At 42.9% G+C, this 22,490-nt stretch overlaps 2 protein-coding genes across 2 annotated transcripts in view; one reads left to right on the top strand and one right to left on the bottom strand.

Moving 5' to 3' along the window:
- LOC123756102 (Ca[2+]-channel protein alpha[[1]] subunit T) overlaps positions 1-22,490 on the bottom strand; it is a 487,984-nt gene that overhangs the window by 230,181 nt on the left and 235,313 nt on the right. The window contains exons 10-13 of the mRNA XM_069336529.1: positions 21,256-21,348; positions 17,484-18,836; positions 14,649-14,800; positions 10,952-11,176 (exon numbers count right to left, since the gene is read on the bottom strand). Coding sequence (XP_069192630.1) covers positions 10,952-11,176; positions 14,649-14,800; positions 17,484-18,836; positions 21,256-21,348 — 1,823 coding nt within the window. The remainder of the gene's footprint in view (positions 1-10,951; positions 11,177-14,648; positions 14,801-17,483; positions 18,837-21,255; positions 21,349-22,490) is intronic.
- LOC138371529 (uncharacterized) lies at positions 4,592-5,587 on the top strand. The gene has a single exon (XM_069336407.1). The coding sequence runs from the start codon at positions 4,592-4,594 to the stop codon at positions 5,537-5,539; it is 948 nt and encodes a 315-aa protein (XP_069192508.1). The 3' UTR covers positions 5,540-5,587.

Here is a 22,490-nt window from a genome sequence, read left to right as displayed (position 1 = left end):
TCCATCTATGTTGGTGTATGCAATCTTCAGGAACTTGTTCCCCCTCTCCTTATTCTTCACTCCCCCTCTCTCTATTGATTTTGTTGGTTTGCCTTTATGTACCACTTTACTGGTTTGCCTACCCCTATCACTTTGTAGAAAAAAGAATTTATTTCTTCTTCATTCCTGCTCTCATTTAAATGTTTTGCCTCGGCGAGGTTCAGTTTCAGCTTCTCTCTATCTTCTTTTGAAAGATCTCGTCTTAACGACCACCCTTTCCCATCCTCATCCCTTTGCAATTTTCTAGCATTCCTTAGTACTTCTTCCATCTGTTTGGCACCGTTTAGGGTGATCCTCAAAGGTCGATCTTTCCCTTTTACGTACCTGCCTATTCTCCTGTAGTCGCACACATTCTCTCTGTTTGTAAGACCTTCCACGAGGCCAACAATTTTATCTACTACTTTAGCTTCTTCTACAGCTCTTTCTGACCTAGATGTTATCGCCTTTTCTTTGCAGCCAAAAATGATCAGGGACTTACTCCGATCAACTGTGTTTTGCACCAACTTCGGGTTAGATGCCAATTCTTTCCTCACTTCTAGCCTAATGTTTGTTTTATCTTGGTTGCTGCAGTGTTTGACTTCCTACACAGTGTGTGTGTGTGTGTGTGTGTGTGTGTGTGTGTGTATGTATGTGTGTATGTATGTATGTATGTATGTATGTATGTATGTATGTATGTATGTATGTATGTATGTATGGTACGGCGTGTACACACATACATACATACATACATACATACATACATACATACATATATATATATATATATATATATATATATATATATATATATATATATATATATATATATATATATATATATATATATATATATATATATATATATATATATATGTCGTACCTAGTAGCCAGAACTCACTTCTCAGCCAACTATTCAAGGCCCGATTTGCCTAATAAGCCAAGTTTTCCTGAATTAATATTTTTACTATAATTTTTTTCTTATGAAATGATAAAGCTTCCCTTTTCACTATGTATGAGGTCAATTTATTTTTATTGGAGTTAAAATTAACGTAGATATATGACCGAACCTAACCAACCCTACCTAACCTAACCTAACCTATATTTATAGGTAAGGTTAGGTTAGGTAGCCAAAAAAAGCTAGGTTAGGTTAGGTAGGTTAGGTAGACGAAAAAACATTAATTCATGAAAACTTGGCTTATTAGGCAAATCGGGCCTTGTATAGTAGGCTGAGAAGTGAGTTCTGGCTACTAGGTACGACATATATATATATATATATATATATTATATATATATATATATATATATATATATATATATATATATATATATATATATATATATATATATATATATATATATATATATATATATATATATATATGTATGTATGTGTGTGTGTACACGACGTACCTACATAAGGCGTATAAGGCGTACCTATATTAGTGTATGTGTATATGGAACGTACATATGGTCGAACCCCAAATTAAAATCCAACCAGAATGTCAACTGGTTCAACCCACGCTCTGCGCCCACACAACAGTCACCCAAGGCAAAAGCGGGGAACGTCCCAAGAATATTGCGGGAAAACATCCTGATAACCCATTAAATCAAAATCCAAAGTTAGGAAATGTTAGGTTAGGCTAGGTTAGACTAGGGCAGTGTCATCCCATTGCACAATGGGGACGTCAATTCCATGGGAAAATGGTGAGCGTTAAAATCAATGTTCGCCGGTGTCAACCCGGGTGACCACCGCAGAAATGCAACACAGGGGCCGACCCAACTGCAACGTGGGTCAGACATCATTATGGTTCGGAACATATACAATGGTGCAGCCAGGCACTGATTGACGGGCAATGAATAAGTGTCCAGAGTCCCGGCTGACAAAGACTCCAGACCGTATAATCTCACCTGTAGAGTAGAGGCACTATCGAGTCACGACACAGTGTAGCCGTGTAAAAGTCTGGGAGCATTGCTAACGGAGAATGTCCAGAGATGCCTGTGCGGGAGATCAGGTGCAGTGGAGAGGTGGAATAGCAGGGTTGGTGCCACTCCTAACCACCACACACCCATAAGCAGAGAAATAACTAGATGTGTTCCCCACATATAACCCAAATGAACCCAAAAACCAGAGGGCGATGACTGGAGAGATAAGAGGAGCAAGAGCAGTGTATAACCTGGGAGAAAGTGCACTGAACACCAACACATGTTTACACCGACTAGAACAAAATAATCAACCACAGCGCATGCGCAGGACACATGAGGTTTGGGCTGCACCACTCGATCTCCAGGGAGGGTGCCAACAAGGAATATGGAACCATTATTAGTAATGCTGAGACAAGAACGGAAAGAGGCGACTATTAAAAATCGGAAACAGCATCGAAAGATGAGAAAAAGGATGGAAGAGTATCAACGAGTCCTAGAAAGGACAGGAGGTAAGCCCCACCGGAAGACAACAGACGTGCCAATAATGTAGAAGCAGAAAATCACGGAGGCACAGATACACCCAATAGCATCTGTGACCAATGGTCATACAGGACCCGTAGGGACACAGAACTGAACCCGGGGAGGGGCCGACGCCCAAAGGCAACTCGTACGCAGAGGGGGAAAGGAAAATCCCACTCCTTGTAACAGTAAGCCCCACTCAGAAGATCGGAAAACCCAGGCAGGGTCCCACGGGCCCCAAAGCCCCCAAGTCAGCTCCTGCCCAACCCCGGGAACCACCAGGTCAGGCTCCCCCTTCCATCACCCGGGAAGGGAAGGAGCTGCACAGACATGTGGCGTGGCTCGTGTGATGTCATGCTTGTTGCTCATTTTTCTTTTGGGGATTTGTGTGCACTTGTTTGGCAATTTTCGTTGTTTCAACCAGAATAGGGGTTTGTTTTGTGGCACTTAACTTTCTAGGTGCCTGTCCCGGTCGATGGCAGATATAGTGCTCCAAATCACATGTGCATTTCTGTGGGCCATTGCTCCTCGTGCCTCTGTGAGGAGGCCAGGTTCTGACTAGTGGTCCCCAGTAGGCCTAGAACTCCACCCACATCGACTGATGCAAAATAGGTAGGGTATCCATATCAGCCTGGAAAGCTCTGGGAAGCCGTAGGGGCTCCCCCCAGAAAATAACTAAAACCAAATGGGTAGACTACCTGGATAGAAATGATATAATAACAGACGTATGATTTTCAATCTGGATGGTCATGTGTAATGAATCTACTTTGTTTCTATGATAGAGCCACAGAGATTTTATAGGAAAGAAATAGTTGGGTTGACTGCAGGCTTTTGACTGCACTAAATAAACTTTTTGACAGAATCCCAAATAAAAGGTTGTTCTGGAACCTGGAACATACTGGTGGAGTGACAGGGAGGTTTCTAGCATCGATAAACAATTTCTGACAGAAAAATTGAGGACAATAATCAAAGGCAATGTATCAGACTGGACAAATGTCACTAGTAGAGTACCACAGGCTTCAGTTCTTGCAACGGTTATATTCATTGTCTACATAAACGATCTAGCAGATGGAATACAGAATTATATGGACATGTTTGCTGATGATGCAAAGATACTAGAGAAGATGAGAAACTTAGATGATTATCATGCCCTTCAAAAAGATCTGGACAAAATAAGTGTATGGAGCAACACTTGGCAAATGGAATTTAATGTGAATGTATACCACATTGTGAAATGTGAAATAGGAGAAAATAGACCACACCCAACCTACAAATTATGTAAATAAATTAAAGCTTTAGAAAATTCTGATAGATCTCGGGTGGTTCTAAATAGAAAACCGTCACCAGAGGACCACATAAAGAACACTGTGTGAGGAGCCTGCACTTTTCAATATCAAAATTGCTAATAAATACATGCATGGAAAAATAATTAAGAAATTGTTCATGACCTTAGTGAGACCAATATTGGAAAATGCAGAGTTTGCATTGGTGCCCATATCTTAAGAAGCACATCAATAAACTGGAAAAGGTGCAAAGACATGCAACTAAATGGCTTTCAGAACTGAAAGACAAGAGCCACGAGGAGAGGTTAGAGGCATTAAATATGCCAAAGCTTCAAAAAATAGAAGAAAAAGAGGCGATATAGTCACTACATACAAAATAGTAACAGGAATTGTCAAAATTTATAAAGAAGGTTTCTTGAGACCTGGAACTTCAAGGACAAGCAGTCATAGATTTAAGCTAACTGAACAAAGCTGTCAAAAAAAGTAAGAAAACTCGCTTTCACAAACTAAGTGGCAGACAGCTGGAACAAGTTAAGTGAGAAGATGGTGGAGGCTAAAACCATCAGTTGTTTTGAAATGTTATATGACAAAGTGTGCTGGGAAGATGGGACACCACGAGCATAGCTGTCATCTTGTAACTACATTTAAGTAATTATTTAAAACACCCATACAAATTATACTGGTAACAGATTTATATAAAAATAAAGACTGAAAGACTGGTAATGAATTAAACTAAGAGTACATTTTAACAAAAAATACCAGGGGTGATTGTAAACAGACGCCATCTTGAAAAAAAATCTAGAGCAGGCCTCCTTTGTTTCCCAGGCCTTAGTTAGTGACCAGACACCATGGGGAGCGCATCACAACCCAGCGTGCGACCTCGCTCAGCGCACCGCGCCACGCAGTCTTTGACCGAAGACGAAATTGCCAATGAATTGTTCAAGGACGTTGACGAATCTGATATTGACAACTCAGATATAGATGAGGACTATACACAGCCTGAAGAAATAGAAACAACGGATAGTGAGGGTGAACATGTGGGTGCCACAAGAGTTACCCGCTACTACTCAACACCACCTCGCGCCCAAGCATGTCGTTCATCTGTTCCATTGCACGTTTATGATATGATCGACGAGTCTGAAACAGGTGAATCTTTCTCAGGTTTTAGTGATGAAGAATTGGAGAATAGTTTTACCCCGGCTGCTAGTGCCAGTACAAGTTTCGCCGCATCAGCTGCCCGCCCAGCCAAGCGCCGCCGCATGGAACAATATGGCGACAATGAGGAACAAATTCCCTCATGTTCCAAATCTTTTCCCTCATCTACCCTTCCTGCCCCTACTGTTGCAATGCCTGCTTCAGCTCTTGGTCCCCGGATTTCTCGCCGTGGTGCAGCTAATGGCTCTCGGAAGGCAGCAGGTTTGTTTGTGTGGAGTGACGGGGAAGATTTTGTTCCACAAATTCCCGACTTTGACAACAGATATGTGGGAATTACAGATCTTTTCCCTGATACTGGTGACGAAATGAGTGAAATGGACTTCTTTACTGCATATTTCGATGAGCCGCTCATGGAACACATTGTTCACGAAACGAACAGACTTGCGGCCGATCTCATTGAAGGTGAGGAAGTATCAGAATTTTCACGACTACAGCGTTGGAAAGAGACAACTGTTGGTGAACTGTATGTGTTTTTCGCAATTTGCATGTTGATGAAACATTGTGTGAAACACGTAATATCAGATTATTGGAGCAAAGACAACGCTGTTCCAACACCATTGTTCGGGAAATATATGTCCTGAGACAGATTTCTGTTGATCCTACGGTGCCTTCATTTTGCAAATAATGCAGACGAGAGACAGGATGATAGGCTTTAGAGGGTGAGGCATGTGCTAAATGACCCGATTGGAAAGTTCCGAGATTACTACGTACCAGCTCAGAAGCTGGTTATTGATGAATCCCTTGTGCTTTTCAAAGGACGTGCTGGCTTCAAGCAGTATATTCCCTCAAAACGTCACTGATTTGGACTGAAATTCTTTGTGCTCTGTGACTGTGAATTAGGAATGGTGTTACACATGATACTATATTCCGCCACAAATGTAGATATTCCTGCTAATGACAAACATGGCTTCTCAGGTAGTGTGGTGAAGGCACTGCTTGCACCATATCTGAACAAGGGCCACATATTGTACACAGATAACTATTATACCAGTCCCTTGCTAACGAAATTCTTGCTTGATAATAAGACTGGAGTGTGTGGCACAGTAAAGCCAAAACGAAAGGAAATGCCTGTGTTTGACACTGCTATGCAAGTAGGTGACTGCGAGGTAAGAAAAAGTGGTGCAATGCTTTCAGTGCGGTGGAAAGACAGACGTGAAGTGAACATGTTGACCATCATTCACCCTCGTACAATGGTGGACAGTGGCAAAGTGAACAGAACAACAAAGCAAATAATATATAAGCAGATTGTGTGATGGACTACAACATCAACATGCGTTTAGTTGATAAATGTGACATGATGGTAGGTGCTGTAGAGTGTGAACGGAAAACAGTGAAGTGGACGAAGAAAATGGTTTTCCACCTTATTGACATAACAATGCTGAACAGTTACAACATGTATCTTGTGAAAACAGGTAGAAAACCATATTTCGGTTCATTTAGTTTTCAAGTTGTGAAACAGTTACTAGGTAAATTTGGCAAGGACACACCTTGGCATACAAAGACCCATTCGAGACCCAATATTGAACCATGCTCCTGCACCCAGGCTCGCTTACAGGGTGGCCTTTCTGATACACTAAATAATGAAATTACCACCAACTGGATCTCGTGCAGCAGGCCAGTGTCGGTGTGTTGTGTGTTCCAGTATCAAATTGAGGCCACAGAAACGTAAATTGGTGTTAACATGGTGCGAAGCGTGTGCTGTCCCTCTGTGCTATATCGACTGTTTCACACAGTATCACAGTCTCCAGGACTACTAAATGTGTAATTCTTTGGTAAATAAATGTACATATCAAGTTACAGTAATTTTAGTGTTTATATTGAAAAAACCCAAATACATTGAATATTTCCTGTAAATTATACCATTTTGGTGGGCATACTTGTGACACTAATATGTGAGCGCCTAGTGAGTTTATACCAGTTTTATTATAATACAACGTCTAATGGTAATAATTGGAACAATACTAGTGAAAAAAATTTGTGTAAAATGACTCAAGAATACTGTAAATAATTCCGCGAAATTAAATTCGCAGCAACTCGGGCCTCCTGAGCAGCCGTAAGTGACGGCTTCCTGACGCAGCACCCTTGAGCGCTCACACTCTGTGACGTCATCGGCCAACTTGTCGGCTTAATTGTGTCACTGGTATGTACAATAGAATTTTTTTATTATTTTTCCCGTGCTCAGGGAACACATATTAACATGTTTAGAAGACGAAAAAAAATTTTAAAAAAATTTTCTTACGCACAGGGGTGTAAATGTCCTCAGGACCTACGAGCAGTGGAAGGGTTAAAGATGTGCGTCAAAATGTGCTGATGTGACAAAGAACTATTGTCATGACAGAGAAAAAGAACATGACAAAAAAAATGGATTTATGATACAAAAAGTAGAGTTATAAGAATTTTTAGGATGGTCATGGAGGACATGATAAACTACCAAGGGATCAAAAGACTCGAGAGGTTATGAAACACTAGATATGGCTCACGTTAAGATTCAAGGGAGGTATTCCTGGTGCTTATGCATAGTATATCTCTCAAAATAATATTTTAAGAAGTCAAAACAAAAACAAAAAAATACTCCCCATTCTTCTCTATACATACTTTTTAAAATATGAACATACTGTACTGAGGAAAAGAGAGAATGAGTGGTAGGTAGGTGTAGCTGATGAGAGACGGGCTGATGGGTGTGGGTAGAGGTGTGAGCATGTGGGGAGTGGCATTGTCACTCTTAATGTTCAAACTTCCAGAAGAACCTCTTGTGTAGAAATCTACTGAATGCCTTTTGTAGGCATTTGCATGGTGGCAGGAGGATGTTTGGGTGATGACAGTTAAGTGGTGTAATATTAGCAGTGGTGTGTGGAGGTGGTGGTAGTGGGGTGTGGGGATGGTGGTAGTGGTGTGTGGAGGTGGTGGTAGTGGTGTGTAGAGGTGGTGGTAGTGGTGTGTGGAGGTGGTGCTAGTAGGATGGTGGTGGTAGTGGAGTGTGAAGTGTAGCTACACTCGTGGTGTCCCATCTTCACTGCACTCTGTCATATAATGCTTTTTAAACAACTGATGGTTTTGGCCTCCACCATCTTTTCACCTAACTTGTTCCAGCCATCTACTACTCTATTTGCGAGAGATTTTCGTATATTTCTTCGGCAGCTTTGATATTGATGGTGTGTGGGTGTTATAGTTGGTTTAAATCTATACTATATTAGTTTAAAGCACATACTAGTTAGTTTAAAATTATGATCTCTTCTTCTTGAAGTTCTAGGTCTCGGGAATTCTTCCCTATCAATTTTATCGATTCTCATGAGTGTTTTGCACATAGAGATCATATTGCCTCTTTCTTCTATCTCCTAGTTTTGTCACTTAATGCCTCTAACCTCTGCTCGTAGCTCTTGTCCTTTAGTTCCGGGAGCCTAGTGGGGTGGGGTGGGGGTGGGGGGTGGAGGTAGTGGAGTGTTTGGGTGGTAGAAATATACTGTTGGGATGGCAGTAGTAGGGTGTTAGGGTGGTTGTGATTGGTTGTTGGGGTGAAGGTATTGAAGGGATGGTGATGTTAGTGGAGTGTTGGGATGGTGGTAATGGGGGTTAGTGAAGTGTGCAGGGTACTAATGGGGGGTAGTGGGGTGTGGGGGAACTAATAGTGGGGTGTGGGGGTACTAATAGTGGGGTGTGAGGGTAATAGAACCCATGGGCACCACACCAGAAACAAATACCTATTTGATATTCCATGAGTGTGACTTAACCAAACTAGAAATGCTCTACAACTCAAGGGAACCCAGAATGTGGAATGACCTCCCTAATCATGTCAAAGGTTGTACCTATTTCAACCAGTTTAAGAGTAGAACTAAGTACTACCTAATTAACTCCATGTAACCTATCTTACCTCTAAATGTCAACCCATGTCTTGCTATTCTAAACAATGCTGTTTGTTGACCAACTTGTACAATTGCTGATTTTTGCCATGTTCCCCTTTTTCTTTTTCTTTTTTTTTATTCCTCTTTTTTTCAACTCAATTTATACTTTACTCCCAATTACTATTAAGTTTTAGTCTAAGTGTTTTTCCTCCACACCTTGCCTGAAACACTGTGCGTATTAGTGGCTTTAGGTTTTGTATGTACTAGCTCTATCTATAAATCCAACATTATGTTTGTAACTCTGCATCTATGTATGTACTTATCCTGAATAAACCCCCCCCTGGTAGTGGTGTGTTAACTGGTGGCAGTGGGGCATTGGAGTGGTGGGAGTGAGGTGTTAGGGTGGTGGGAGTGGGACATTGGGGAGGTGGCAGTGGGGTGTTAACTGGTAGCAGTGAGGCATTGGGGTGGTGGGAGTGGGGTGTTGGGGTGGTGGGAGTAGGGGTGTTAACTGGTGGGAGCAGAGTGTTGAGGTGGTGGGAGTGGGGTGTTGGGGTGGTGGCAGTGGGGTGTTGGGGTGGTGGGAGTGGGGTGTTGGGGTGGTGACAGTGGGGTGTTGGGGTGGTGGCAGTGGCGTGTTGGGGGGTGGTGGCAGTGGCGTGTTGGGGGGTGGTGGCAGTGGGGTGTTGGGGGGTGGTGGCAGTGGAGTGTTGGGGGGTGGTGGCAGTGGGGTGTTGGGGGTGGTGACAGTGGGGTGTTGGGGGGTGGTGGCAGTGGGGTGTTGGGGGTGGTGGCAGTGGGGTGTTGGGGGGTGGTGGCAGTGGGGTGTTGGGGGGTGGTGGGAGTGGGGTGTTGGGGGGTGGTGGCAGTGGGGTGTTGGGGGGTGGTGGCAGTGGGGTGTTGGGGGGTGGTGGCAGTGGGGTGTTGGGGGGTGGTGGCAGTGGGGTGTTGGGGGGTGGTGGCAGTGGGGTGTTGGGGGTGGTGGCAGTGGGGTGTTGGGGGGTGGTGGCAGTGGGGTGTTGGGGGGTGGTGGCAGTGGGGTGTTGGGGGGTGGTGGCAGTGGGGTGTTGGGGGTGGTGGCAGTGGGGTGTTGGGGGGTGGTGGCAGTGGGGTGTTGGGGGGTGGTGGCAGTGGGGTGTTGGGGGGTGGTGGCAGTGGGGTGTTTGGGGGTGGTGGCAGTGGGGTGTTAGGGGGTGGTGGCAGTGGGGTGTTGGGGGGTGGTGGCAGTGGGGTGTTGGGGGGTGGTGGCAGTGTGGTGTTGGGGGTGATGGCAGTGGAGTGTTGGGGGTGGTGGCAGTGGGGTGTTGGGGGTGGTGGCAGTGGGGTGTTGGGGTGGTGGCAGTGGGGTGTTGGGGGTGGTGGCAGTGGGGTGTTGGGGGTGGTGGCAGTGGGGTGTTGGGGGTGGTGGCAGTGGGGTGTTGGGGGTGGTGGCAGTGGGGTGTTGGGGGTGGTGGCAGTGGGGTGTTGGGGTGGTGGCAGTGGGGTGTTGGGGGTGGTGGCAGTGGGGTGTTGGGGGTGGTGGCAGTGGGGTGTTGGGGGTGGTGGCAGTGTGGTGTTGGGGGTGGTGGCAGTGTGGTGTTGGGGGTGGTGGCAGTGGGGTGTTGGGGGTGGTGGCAGTGGGGTGTTGGGGTGGTGGCAGTGGGGTGTTGGGGGTGGTGGCAGTGGGGTGTTGGGGGTGGTGGCAGTGGGGTGTTGGGGGTGGTGGCAGTGGGGTGTTGGGGGTGGTGGCAGTGGGGTGTTGGGGGTGGTGGCAGTGGGGTGTTGGGGGTGGTGGCAGTGGGGTGTTGGGGGTGGTGGCAGTGGGGTGTTGGGGGTGGTGGCAGTGGGGTGTTGGGGGTGGTGGCAGTGGGGTGTTGGGGGTGGTGGCAGTGTGGTGTTGGGGGTGGTGGCAGTGGGGTGTTGGGGGTGGTGGCAGTGGGGTGTTAACTGGTGGGGAGTGGGGTGTGGGCACTGAGGTGGGGCAATGGAGTGTTAGGGTGGTGGTACACATATACATAAATCAGGAATAATTAGGTATGTGTTGAGTATGTATAAACATACATGTGGACATATACATACACATAACTGACATATACATACACATAACTGACATATACATACACATAACCAACATTTCTTCATTACCTTACTCAAATTAAAAAAAAAAAAACTTACCTAAATATAAATATGAATAGTATAAGAAGAGAGAAGAAGATAGCGACGTTATCCATGGTGCGGAGCATGACAAAAAGCTGCCGTCGAAGTTGGGGCATGAACCGCACCAACTTGAGAATGCGAAGGAGGCGAAAGGTCCGGAGTACAGACAGCCCTGAACCCTGCCCTGCTTGTTGGTCTGTCACTGTTGATGATGACGAATAGCTCTCGTACATCTCCACAATACTGTTTGGAAGATATCACAATTAAACAAGATCACTGGTGTGCAAGCTTGGCTTTGAGAGAATAGAATGATTAATGTACCAAATATATTGAGAAAGTTTATTCAGAGGTTTTCAAGAAGGCCAATAAGGTATAAAAAATTGGTGCTGTCCTGTGCTTGGGGTATCATGAGTGCCTGTGGGTGTAGACATTTGTAGACTTAACCAAAATGTCAGTCAAGTCTACAGAGTCTAAGATATACAGTAAAGCTCCAACTATTCACTACTCGTCTAACAACAGGCCTCAATTATCTGCAAATGTTCATGGTGGGAACTAGTTACCGAAGTATGCAATTCTTTAATCATCACAAGCACAGACATTCGCAAAGCCTGCGTGTTTTGGAATTCGCATAGCACTGGTTTTTCATACTCTCAATACACTACTAATACAAACTTCCACACAGACTACCTACCTTCTTGTGTATTGAATTTATCATTTTTTTTACCAGAACACTGTTATGTCTATCATAGGGTCTTATTATATTTCATCATTTGGTAAAAGTTCTATCATGTAATAAGTTTAAGAGAGCTGTATTAATGTGGGGATGATAAAGAATATGGCCTCAATGGTCTAATTTTGAAAATGAAAGCTAAAGAATTACATCAGAAAATGAAATTGCAGAAGTGAGCATACTCTCAGTGAGATTACATATTCATTCTACATATAAATTTATTAGCCATTACTTGTCTTATACAACATGGGTCTAAGGTAGGTAAATATCTGGAATCATTCAAAATTTACTCACTAATTTGAACCTCAATAACTCAAACCTACATATAACTCATCCCAAAACACTGCCAAACTGGACTGTCTCTTGACTAAGGTATTGACAGTATGAGGATCAGCGGTCGAGTCACATACCAACACTACAAATACTGTGCAATCTCTATTATCCAGACCAGTTTGTGCCAACATGTCCAGATAACTAAAAATTCCTGATAACTGAACAATATTAGCACTGAATATAATGACACACCTCTTTCTGGTGGCTTCTTGGTGCTTTCTACTATCAAGCCTCTATAGTGTCTACTCTCGTGAAAAATCTAGTGCCATCTACAGAGGATGATACAGTACTATAGTTTGTATCCTTGTCCATGTCAGATATGAGGATGAGGAAAGGTACCCCAGCAAGTATGGTACCTCGATGAACTGAGCTCTTCACGGTGGATGATTCAGATTTTACTTTCTTGACTATTACATTCTGGGTTCTATTTGTTAGTAAGTTAAAGATCCATCTCCCTATTTTGGCAGTAATTCCTTTTGTGTGCAAACCCACCATGGTCACATTTGGCAAAAGCATTTTCAAAATCTGTTTATATTTTATCAGTGTTTTGTTTGTCTTCCGTGGCATCTAAGGCCATGATCTATCAATTGGAGAGGCAGGAGCACCCTGTTCTAAAGCCATGATGTGCAGGGTTATGTAGACACTGATTCCATGTGTTTTGTGATATTACTTCTCAGCATTTTTCAAAGATTTTTATCATGTGCAATGTTAGGGCTATTGGTCTACAATTACTTGCATCACCTCTACTACCTCCATTGTGAAGTGGTGCAATGTCTGATATTTTAAGTATCTAGGGAGATAATGCCAGTATCTAGTCTCCATCTCCAAAAACGAGGTTTAAGGTCCCCATGATAGTGGTTTTTTGCATATTCTTGATGAATATGGAATTCCAGGAGTCTGGGTTTGGTGCAGAGTGCATGGCCAAGCTGTGTATGGCCTGCTTCAAAGTCGAGCGGGGTTAGAGTAACCCCACACGGCAAAATCGATGTTACCCTAGGGTTAGGGTAACATCAGATATATGGTTTGATAGTGGTGTCACATTCATAAAGAATTTGTTTGGATCATTGATCTGCAATGTGTTCAGGAGTTCACTGAAAACCGTCATACTGTAGCATTAGTATTTCACTTATTTCTTTGCTGTCATTTGTGAAGGTTTCATTACCCTTGCACACGGGCCCAATGCAATATGTAATTTATGTAATTTGAATTATGTTCTAGATTTTGCCTAGGAGAAAAAGTATTTTGGATTCCCCTCTATTATACTTCAGGCCTTCTGCTCTCTTTGACTCTCCTGGATTTTATATGAGTCTTGCAACCTTAGCTCAACTATTTCTATTTCTTATATAGCCTTCTTTGTCGTTCTTGGAATAGAGTTGAATGTTTGAGATGTTCTGCAATTTGCTATCGTTGCCTGTAACGGAAATACTATTCTCATTTCAGTTTGCATTTTTTTCCATTTCCTTAGTGGTATCTGACTTGCACATATTTCTAGTGCTACGGTACATATTGTCTCCTGGCACTGGTTTAAGTTTGCATTATCTAGCTGTCTTTTTTTAATAATAATAATAATAATAATAATAATAATAATAATAATAATAATAATAATAATAATAATAATAATAATAATAATAATAATAATAATTTATTTACAAAAAGTACATACATAGTTGCAGTATTCCAGTACAAACATTCTGTTTGATTTAAAGATAGAGGTAGTACATACAATACCTAAAGCCACTAGTACGCAAAGCATTTCGGGTAAGATGAGGTGGGAAAAAAAACACTTAGACTAAAACTTAATAGTAATTGAGCTTAAAGTATAAATTGCATTGAAAGAAAACAAAATAATAAAGATAAAAAAAGGGGAAACATGGTAGAAAATAGCCAATATACAAGTTGGTCAACAAACAGCATTTTTTTTTTTAAATAGTAAGACATGGGTTGACATTTAGAAGGTAGGTAGGTTACATGGAGTTAATTAGGTAGTACTTAGTTTTCATCTTAAATTAGTTATCTTGAGATGATTTCGGGGCTTTTTAGTGTCCCCGCGGCCCAGTCCTCGACCAGGCCTCCACCCCCAGGAAGCAGCCCGTGACAGCTGACTAACACCCAGGTACCTATTTTACTGCTAGGTAACAGGGGCATAGGGTGAAAGAAGCTCTGCCCATTGTTTCTCGCCGTTGTTGTTGAGAGAGAGGTTTTGAGAGGAGAGTTGTAGTTGAGAGAGGTTTTAGCATGTTTCTTTGAGGGTTTGGTTTGTATGTTCCCAGATTATCCACTTGTTAATCCCATGCTCACCTTGGGTGGAAGATGACATGAAAATTCAATGGGTATGGAACTAAGTATACTTATGCTTTCTGTAGTGTCCTTTATTCTTATCTTATTATTATTTCAAGTTGTTAGTGATGTTGGTATATTCATGTTGAATACTACATATATGTAGTAATAAAATTACTGTTTTTGTGCTTCAAAAATCAACTTAGCATTTTTCTAACAATATAACAACTTTGTACCAACCAATTTCCATTTACTGTATCTGGAATTATTTTTGACATGTCAGAAAATACAATCTTAAATCTAATAATGCAAAAAAAATTGCATAAAATTAAAATTAGCTTACAAACAACTTTCTCAAATTTATTATCACATTACCTGAGGATGACAATGATGCCATCAAAAACATTGAAACCATTGCTTATGTAACCAAAGGGTCCCTCGGCAATAACCTTTAGCAACATTTCGACGGCAAACACAGCTGAGAAGACGAAGTTGCTCAGTTCCACAATAATTGTCAACATCATCGGCTGAGGACAGACAGAAAATGGGGATAACATTGAGATTATACTGTATAACAGACTGCATGGATATCACAAAATACATATAGAACAGAATCATTAATGTTCCAAAATGAATCACTCAATACAGTACAAGTACTGCATGCAGAAGTTCAACGCAAATAAGCAAGTCAAATATATGTAATAATCAACCATATAAAATTAAATGTACAATACTCAATATAGTTTCAAGAAATAATGCTCTGAGTACATAATGAAAAGCATCTCTGAGACTAGCTGAGGCCAATTTGAATTGATTGATATGAAAGACATTCCATGTAAGTGTTCTCACTTGAGATCAAATGGCACTGCCACACGTGTGATCTCCCAAACTTTCGACAGTTTGGCTTGGTTGATAAGTGTGATCTGATGATTGGTGCTGTTGAGTAAGTAAAGCAATGAAATGGACTAAGTAAGTGTTTTTTTCACCTTGTTCACATAACCATGGTAAATAGTTATAATATGTATATGATGAAATCAGGCTATAGAGCAACTATATGCAGTCTTGCTGTTTTAACAAAATTAGTAACAACATTCTGAAAAGACATTCGTGTTATATCCAGAGCATTCTCAGCCCAATAATATCTCATGCTCCTCCAGACAGACTGGCATTCAAGGACTTATTCATCTTCACAAAATAGACATACCAGCTTCTGGAAAATGTGCAAAAGGCCAACATGAGAGCTTTGCTTGTAAAAATATACAGAGGATGCCAAAGGCATGTAAATGGGTCACAGCATGGCACAAAGAGTGTGCTGCCGCCCTGCATCATGTGAACTGTTTAAGAGAGTAGTACACCCTCCAGAACTTCCGAGTGTTTCATGATGGAGCATAAACATGTTCATAATGAGTGAGCAAGTGTATATTGTAGAAAACATTAGTGTGTTTTTTAAAACTTACTGTAAAACAGAACATTTTGGTGAGTATATTACTGACAAGCAAACATTTGTGCATATCAATGTTCAAGTGACATCCTATTAACACTTTCGCCCGGGCATGACGCAACATTGCGTCATCCGTTTACTGGCGGTAATACCGGGGATGACGCAGCATTGTGTCATCCATTTTAAATAATCGCCAAAAATCAGGTTTTTATCTAATTTTTTTGGGACTGGTTTTAAAATGTGCGCCGATGTCTTCCAATTTTCTTTGTTGAGCCTCGTGGCCCTCAAGTGGCTTGGCACATGCCGTGGGCCCATTGTTTTCGCTCCACTGTTGTGACCAATGTCGCCTCCCCTCGCATCTCAAACGTGTGAACATTTCGGCTATTTTCCGTGGCTATATTTCTTACTGCGGCTTTAGAAACTATCTACCCTTACTCCACGATGGATAGTGATCATGAACAAGGCCCTTCCAGGAAGAAAATTGCGAAAGAAAGGCTTGAAAAGGGAGGGAATTGGGAGTGTAGCTGGAAGGCGTCCGAGCGCTCACTGGCGGCTAACGCGTGGCCCGTCTTCAACTCGTCGGCGGTTGGAGCGTGACCAGGTTTTATATTTTATATGCTAATGTTCCTCTAGAGAATTCTATTGCGAACCCATTGAGACCAAAATGAAAGACCTAGGACAAAAATTGAGGTGACCAGAGTGAAAATAGTGAAAACATTTTATCGCGTTTGTGCGCTCCTGGGTAACTCGTTCGCACTTTCTCTGTTTGCTGCGGGTAATTAGCCGGGCTTTTGGAGTTTATATGCATTTAGTGCTGTAGAGAATTCTATTGCGAACACAATGATACCAAATTTAATCTCGTAGGACGAGAATTAAGGTGACAAAGTTGAAGAGAGTATACACTTTTCAGAATTTACGCGCGCTCCTGTGACACCCTGGGTCCCATATCGCACTATTGAGGGGTGGCGTGCGGGGTGAGCGAAAGTGTTAAAAAAGTCCAGTGAAAAAAAATTATGAAGAAATACCTGAGTGACTTTATAAATAAATAAAAATAAATGTATTCATGGCAACTCCCAGCAATTGAATGGCCCTCACGCCCCTCCAAAACGCTAGCTGCAGGAGCGAGCATAAATGGATTATACGATAACAGGTTTTCTCTGCTCCGCTACAGCCATGGTAAGTCATATTTATTATTTTCCCCCATATCCAGGGTATGCATTTTAACAATATTAGAAGAAAGCAATTTAGTGGGGACGGGAGGGGAAAGAATTTGTTTTCCTGCACACCAAGGTGTTGTATAAACAGAGGCACAGCTCAGGGTTAATGTTTAACCGTAAACAGCTCAACTATTTAAGTTATATATCATGATATCTTGAGTTATCTTGAGATGATTTCGGGGCTTTAGTGTCCCCGCGGCCCGGTCCTCGACCAGGCCTCCACCGCCAGGGAGCAGCCCGTGACAGCTGACTAACACCCAGGTACCTATTTTACTGCTAGGTAACAGGGGCATAGGGTGAATAAAACTCTGCCCATTGTTTCTCGCCGGCGCCCGGGATCGAACCCAGGACCACAGGATCACAAGTCCCACGTGCTGTCCGCTCGGCCAACCGGCTCCCATGATGTGCTTGACAAAAAATAATAAACAAATTATATGTTAAAATATCATATATAACCATTGGACCTGGTTAAAGGTTAAGCAAATTTTTAATCTATTATGGGACAATAGGATGGTTTATTTTTGTTCAAGTGTTAAACATGAATGTTCTTACCTGGTTATGGTACTCGATGCCCATGCTGAGGGTGTTGATGAGGATAGCAATAAGAATGCCCCGTTGAAAGTATCTGTGATCCACCAGCTTCTTGATATACACACGAATTTGTGAACAAAATCTGTGGGCTAAAGAAGGCTGTTTTGTCCCCTCATCCTTCCAATCTTCATCACTCCAGTCAGACTCTGAGTCACAGGAATCAGACTCTGAATAGTAATTTGTGAAACCTGCAGGGGCTTGATCAGCAGAAAAGAATAAAGTTGGTGCTGAAAAGTGTTTGACTCCTTTGGCCAATGAGGAATAAAGTGTGTGGACGGAACGGGAGTCAATGCCCAAGTGTGTGGGCAAAGCAGCAGAGAGAGCACCACTAAGTGCCAGTAGTTCTCCACAAGTGAGAGAACCCTTTCCCCCTGAACCATTATTTGAGGGTGTTCGCGAGACAGAACGCAAGGAAGATTTATTCTTGTTAAGGGGTAGGAGGGCTGGGGGTAGTAGAGCAGGGGGCATAAGAGAAGGTGGTCCTGGTGTGTGAGGTGATGGGGGTAAGGGCTCACGGAAATATGATGGATCTAGAGGTTCATCGTCAGTTTGCGTAGTCTTCTCACTGTGACAGACATTTTTTGTTGCTGTCTCCCCAGCATGACCATGAAGAAGCACTACATCACTGAACATGACAGAGCTGCGTCGACGCTGTCGTGGGGTACAGGTGCCCTGACCACCTGGTGATGGTGGCAAGAGCTCATTGCTGCCATCCCCACTTGTACCACTTGAGATTTTGAGGAGAACAGGACGATGTGTGGAGGCTTGAGGATCTATGTCAGAAAATTCTGGGCTAATGCGGGGAGCATTATTGTTTCTCGAGTCGTCTGGAACTTCGTGTACTTCTGGAGGTGACAAAAGCTGTGGAGATGTTGAGCTTATGTTATTCATCACAGTTAAGGCTCCACCAGGTCCAATGCCACCAACAGTAGGAGCCATGGCTACTACAGTGCTTGGCACTCCAGATACTCCACCTTCCCGACTGATAATGGCACTCTGTGCTGCCTCATATTGTCGACGACGACGCTGCTTCTTGAGACTCAGCTGATGAGGATGATCAGACTTGTTTCTCCGGCGAAACTGTTTGTACCGAATGTAAAATTTTCTCTTTCCTCGTCTCCATAAGTGAGCAATATATTTTATAATTTCTGCATAGCATGAATTTGGTTCCGAAGTGGAACCAGATGCAAGTGTACTAGTTGACTGAAACCTGGCACGCTCCATTTTCATTCGCTCCATTTCTCGCTTCTTAGTCTCTGAAAACTGAGTAGCAATAACAACCAGGCACAAGTTGATCATGAAGAATGACCCAATCTGTAAATGGAAAAAAAAAAACAGATAACTAAAATGGACTCTTAACTAAAGTACAGTACAGTATGTAGTTGCGAATAGGAGGGACATAAATGGTATCAATCTATAGTAACATACCTGTATATAGATAGTCCCACAGAGGGACATAACATTATAAATTTATAGCTGTATTGTACTTCCAGTTCTCAAAAAAACCAGCGTTGAATGTAATGAAACACCACTTTCTGAATGAGCCCCGGAGGCTTCCTGGAGCTATCAGACTGATATACGCTATATTAGTCTGGGGCATCAGTCAATTGGAGTTTTCCCTACCGGGGACCACGAGCCAAAACCTGGTGCCCTCAGAGAAGCACAGAGAGCAATGGCTTATGGAAATCCCCATGTGTTTAGAAGCATTCCATGTCTGCCATCAATTGGGGTTAGGCACCCAGAAAGATAGGCATGACAAAACAAGCCCCACCTGGTAAGAAATTGCAATCAAAGACCGAACAGAGACAGAACTCCCCCCAAAACCACAAAGAAACAAGCAAACAAGAAAATGTCATTCACCGCTGCCACGCCACTTGTCTGTGCAGCCCTCCCCTCCCTGAGAAGGGGAGCGGGGGGAGCCTCGGACCCCTGTGCCGGCTACTCACACCTCAGTTTGGAGGGGAAGCATCAAAAACAAAATCGCCAACTGGAGGGAGGGAGGGTGCCAAAGAGCCTCCAAGGAACACCTAGAAAATGGCTTTTCATTACATTAAACGCTGGTTTTCTGTCAGGATCTCCCCCCCCCTTTGGCTCCCTGAATCTACATAACCAAAGACAAGTTCAAGAGGGACTTACCAGGGAGGCTGCCGTGATGCACACATCAACTCTTAAGTCAAGACAATTGACTGCAACCTGCGACCCAAAGCCACACATGAATGATCGGGACCAGGAATACTGACCAAATAATGAGCAACCAGGACCCCTGTTCGATCTCCAAAACCCCAGCGGTCGAATGTCAGCACAGACATGTTGTTAAACACGGCAGCCAAAGCAGCATATTTACGAACGTCGTGGGCACGAAAGTAGACTGCAGGCTGGCTAGGCCTAATAACCCTGTGGACCCGAGCCCTGGAACAGGGAATTAGGAAAATCGGGTCAACCCAAAGCACGTCCAGAGCCACAGAGGCAGAGTCACACAGGTAACAGTGGAGAGACAAAACTGGACACAACATATGATGCACCCCCAGCCTGACCAACCAAGCATCAATAACCCAAGGGCCCCTCTGGAAGCCTGCCGTCTTGTTCTTCGCCAGAAAAAGAGATGACTGAAACAACAAACTGACCACACAGACCGAAAGAGCTGAAACCCCTGTGCCAGAGGAGAGCTTGAAGCTCACCAAACCAACCTCCAGAGGCCAATGCCAACAGAAACAGAGTCTTGGAAAAACAATCTTAAACCGAAGGGGCCATCACAAACCGAGTAGAAGAGAAAAGAAAACACCCAGTCCAAGGACCAGGATGGCTCAGGCAGTGCATGAGCAGGCTGAAGGTGAAACAAAGCACAAGAAAGCTTATAAAACGGGGCAGAAATAACATCCACCCCGAGTGCAAGCTGGTTCAGCTCCGCCAGTGCTGCACGGTAAGAGGCGACAATATTGGGCTCAGTGACGGCCCTGAAAAAGCTAGGCACCACGAAGGCACAAATTCTGTCAAGAAATCAAAGCCAGAGTTGACGACTGCCCCAGAGCGCATCAGCCAACAAACTGTGGTGTGAGTAGCCGGCATGGGGGTCTGGGGCTCCCACCCTTTTTCCCCTCCCGGGGAGGGGAGGGCTGCGCAGACAATTGGCGCAGTGGTGGTGAATGACGTTTGTTTGCTTGTTTGTTTCCTTATGTTTTTTGGGAAGTTCTGTCTCTCTGTTCGGTCTTCAGTTGTAATTTCTTACCAGGTGGGATTTGTTTTGTTATGGCTACCTTTCTGGGTGCCTAACACCGGTTGATGACAGACATGGAATGCTCCAAACCACATGGGGATTTCCATAGGCCACTGATTCCTGTGCCTCTCTGAGGGGCCAGGTTCCAGGTTCTGGTTCATGGTCCCCAGAAGACTGAACTCCATTTGACTGATGCCCCAGACTAATATAGCATATATCAGTCCGAGAGCTCCAGAGAGCCGTAGAGGCTCCCCACAGAAAAAAAAAAAAAAGTTACAGTATATCAAAATAATTACAGTAACTTTTCAAATTCTCCATAGTTAAGTAATCCATTGACAAGTATCATACTTATAGTCACCCCTAATACTTACAAATGCTAAAGTCAAGCATCTAATTTTACTATATTTAAAAATCACCGGTTTATTTAACCTCACGGAATTTAATAGCCATCATCTAAACCCACTAAAAATAAATAATACATGATCAATTCCAGAATGTGATTATTTCTCCTAAACTCACCACAATTAGTAGCACAAAATATATCCAGTCCCAAAAGGAGTGAGCATCCTGTACATAGTACATAATGTCCGTCCAACCCTCCAAGCTGATCACCTGTTGGAATATGACATTTTTACTGGTAAATTCAACAGACAACAAACTTTTATTATCATTTTAATTTTGTTAATTGTGTACTATGGTGGCATAATAAAGGTCTAAACTATGATTTTTCTTCATTGTGGGATGCAGCAAGACTGTGTAAGCAGGAATATATAAAGTGTTTACCATATTATACTACATTTCAACCAGGTATGATTAACAATAAAGAGGTTTCATGCCAGATGTAAAGAGTAGGACCTTGACATTACTATGCTTGCTAAATGATCTGGAAATGTAATTTTGCTGTTTGTGATTATGTCACTGGAAGAGTCTGCGTTTAAAGCACAGATTTGGTATGTAAGATTCCTAGTAACAAAAGACATTGCTCTCTTCACATCTACCATTACCTCTTCAAATATACATGACAACTAAGGATATTATTGCCATTTATGATCACCCTGCACAAGGCAATGAAGAATGTTTTAAAGAACCACCTAAGATTTAAAACTTAAGATTTTCCATCCTGTTGTGTAAACCATTTTAACTTTTGACTATCCTGGGCCACGTGCATTGTTAAAGTTGTTGGTCTCGGTGCATAATTCCCAGTGTACAGTACAGATCACCGTGTATGACAATAAGAACACTCTTCAGGTGTACCAGTAAACTGTGAATAAGTGAAGCTTTAGAATGTATGTGTTTGTTAATTGAGTTCAAATCTTGGGGACTAGTAATATATTTGTAAAGTCCTGTTTTAAAAGTGTTTGTAAAGTACAATCATGCTCCTAATATATTTTGTACCTTTAAGGTTAAGACTATAGAAATAAATCCCTGTATGATTTCATAAGCTATTATTTGCAAAAGCCTTTTCCCAATATAGATGCCTCTAGCTTACTGTCCTAGTTACATACTCTGTAAAGGTCTGTCCTGGAACAAAAAATCCCACAACAAAACCTAACCAGTCCCTGAACTAGGGATGAATCGACACTGCCAATAAGCATCCTATAGGTCTAGAGACACCATTCAGGAATCTGCCTGCAACACCAGGCACACCTGCCGAGAAGAGATCATTTGGAAAGTTGAACAAAGAATGAAGTGATTAAACCTGAAAGGTCAAGAATGAACTGCAGGTCTGGCGAGTTCCACTTAGGAACTGGAAA

The sequence above is a fragment of the Procambarus clarkii genome, chromosome 36 (genome assembly GCF_040958095.1).
Source record: "Procambarus clarkii isolate CNS0578487 chromosome 36, FALCON_Pclarkii_2.0, whole genome shotgun sequence".
In the NCBI taxonomy this organism is placed as follows: Eukaryota; Metazoa; Arthropoda; class Malacostraca; order Decapoda; family Cambaridae; genus Procambarus; species Procambarus clarkii.
The sequence above is the reverse complement of the archived record's forward strand: the minus strand, read 5'-3'. Positions and strand labels throughout refer to the sequence as shown.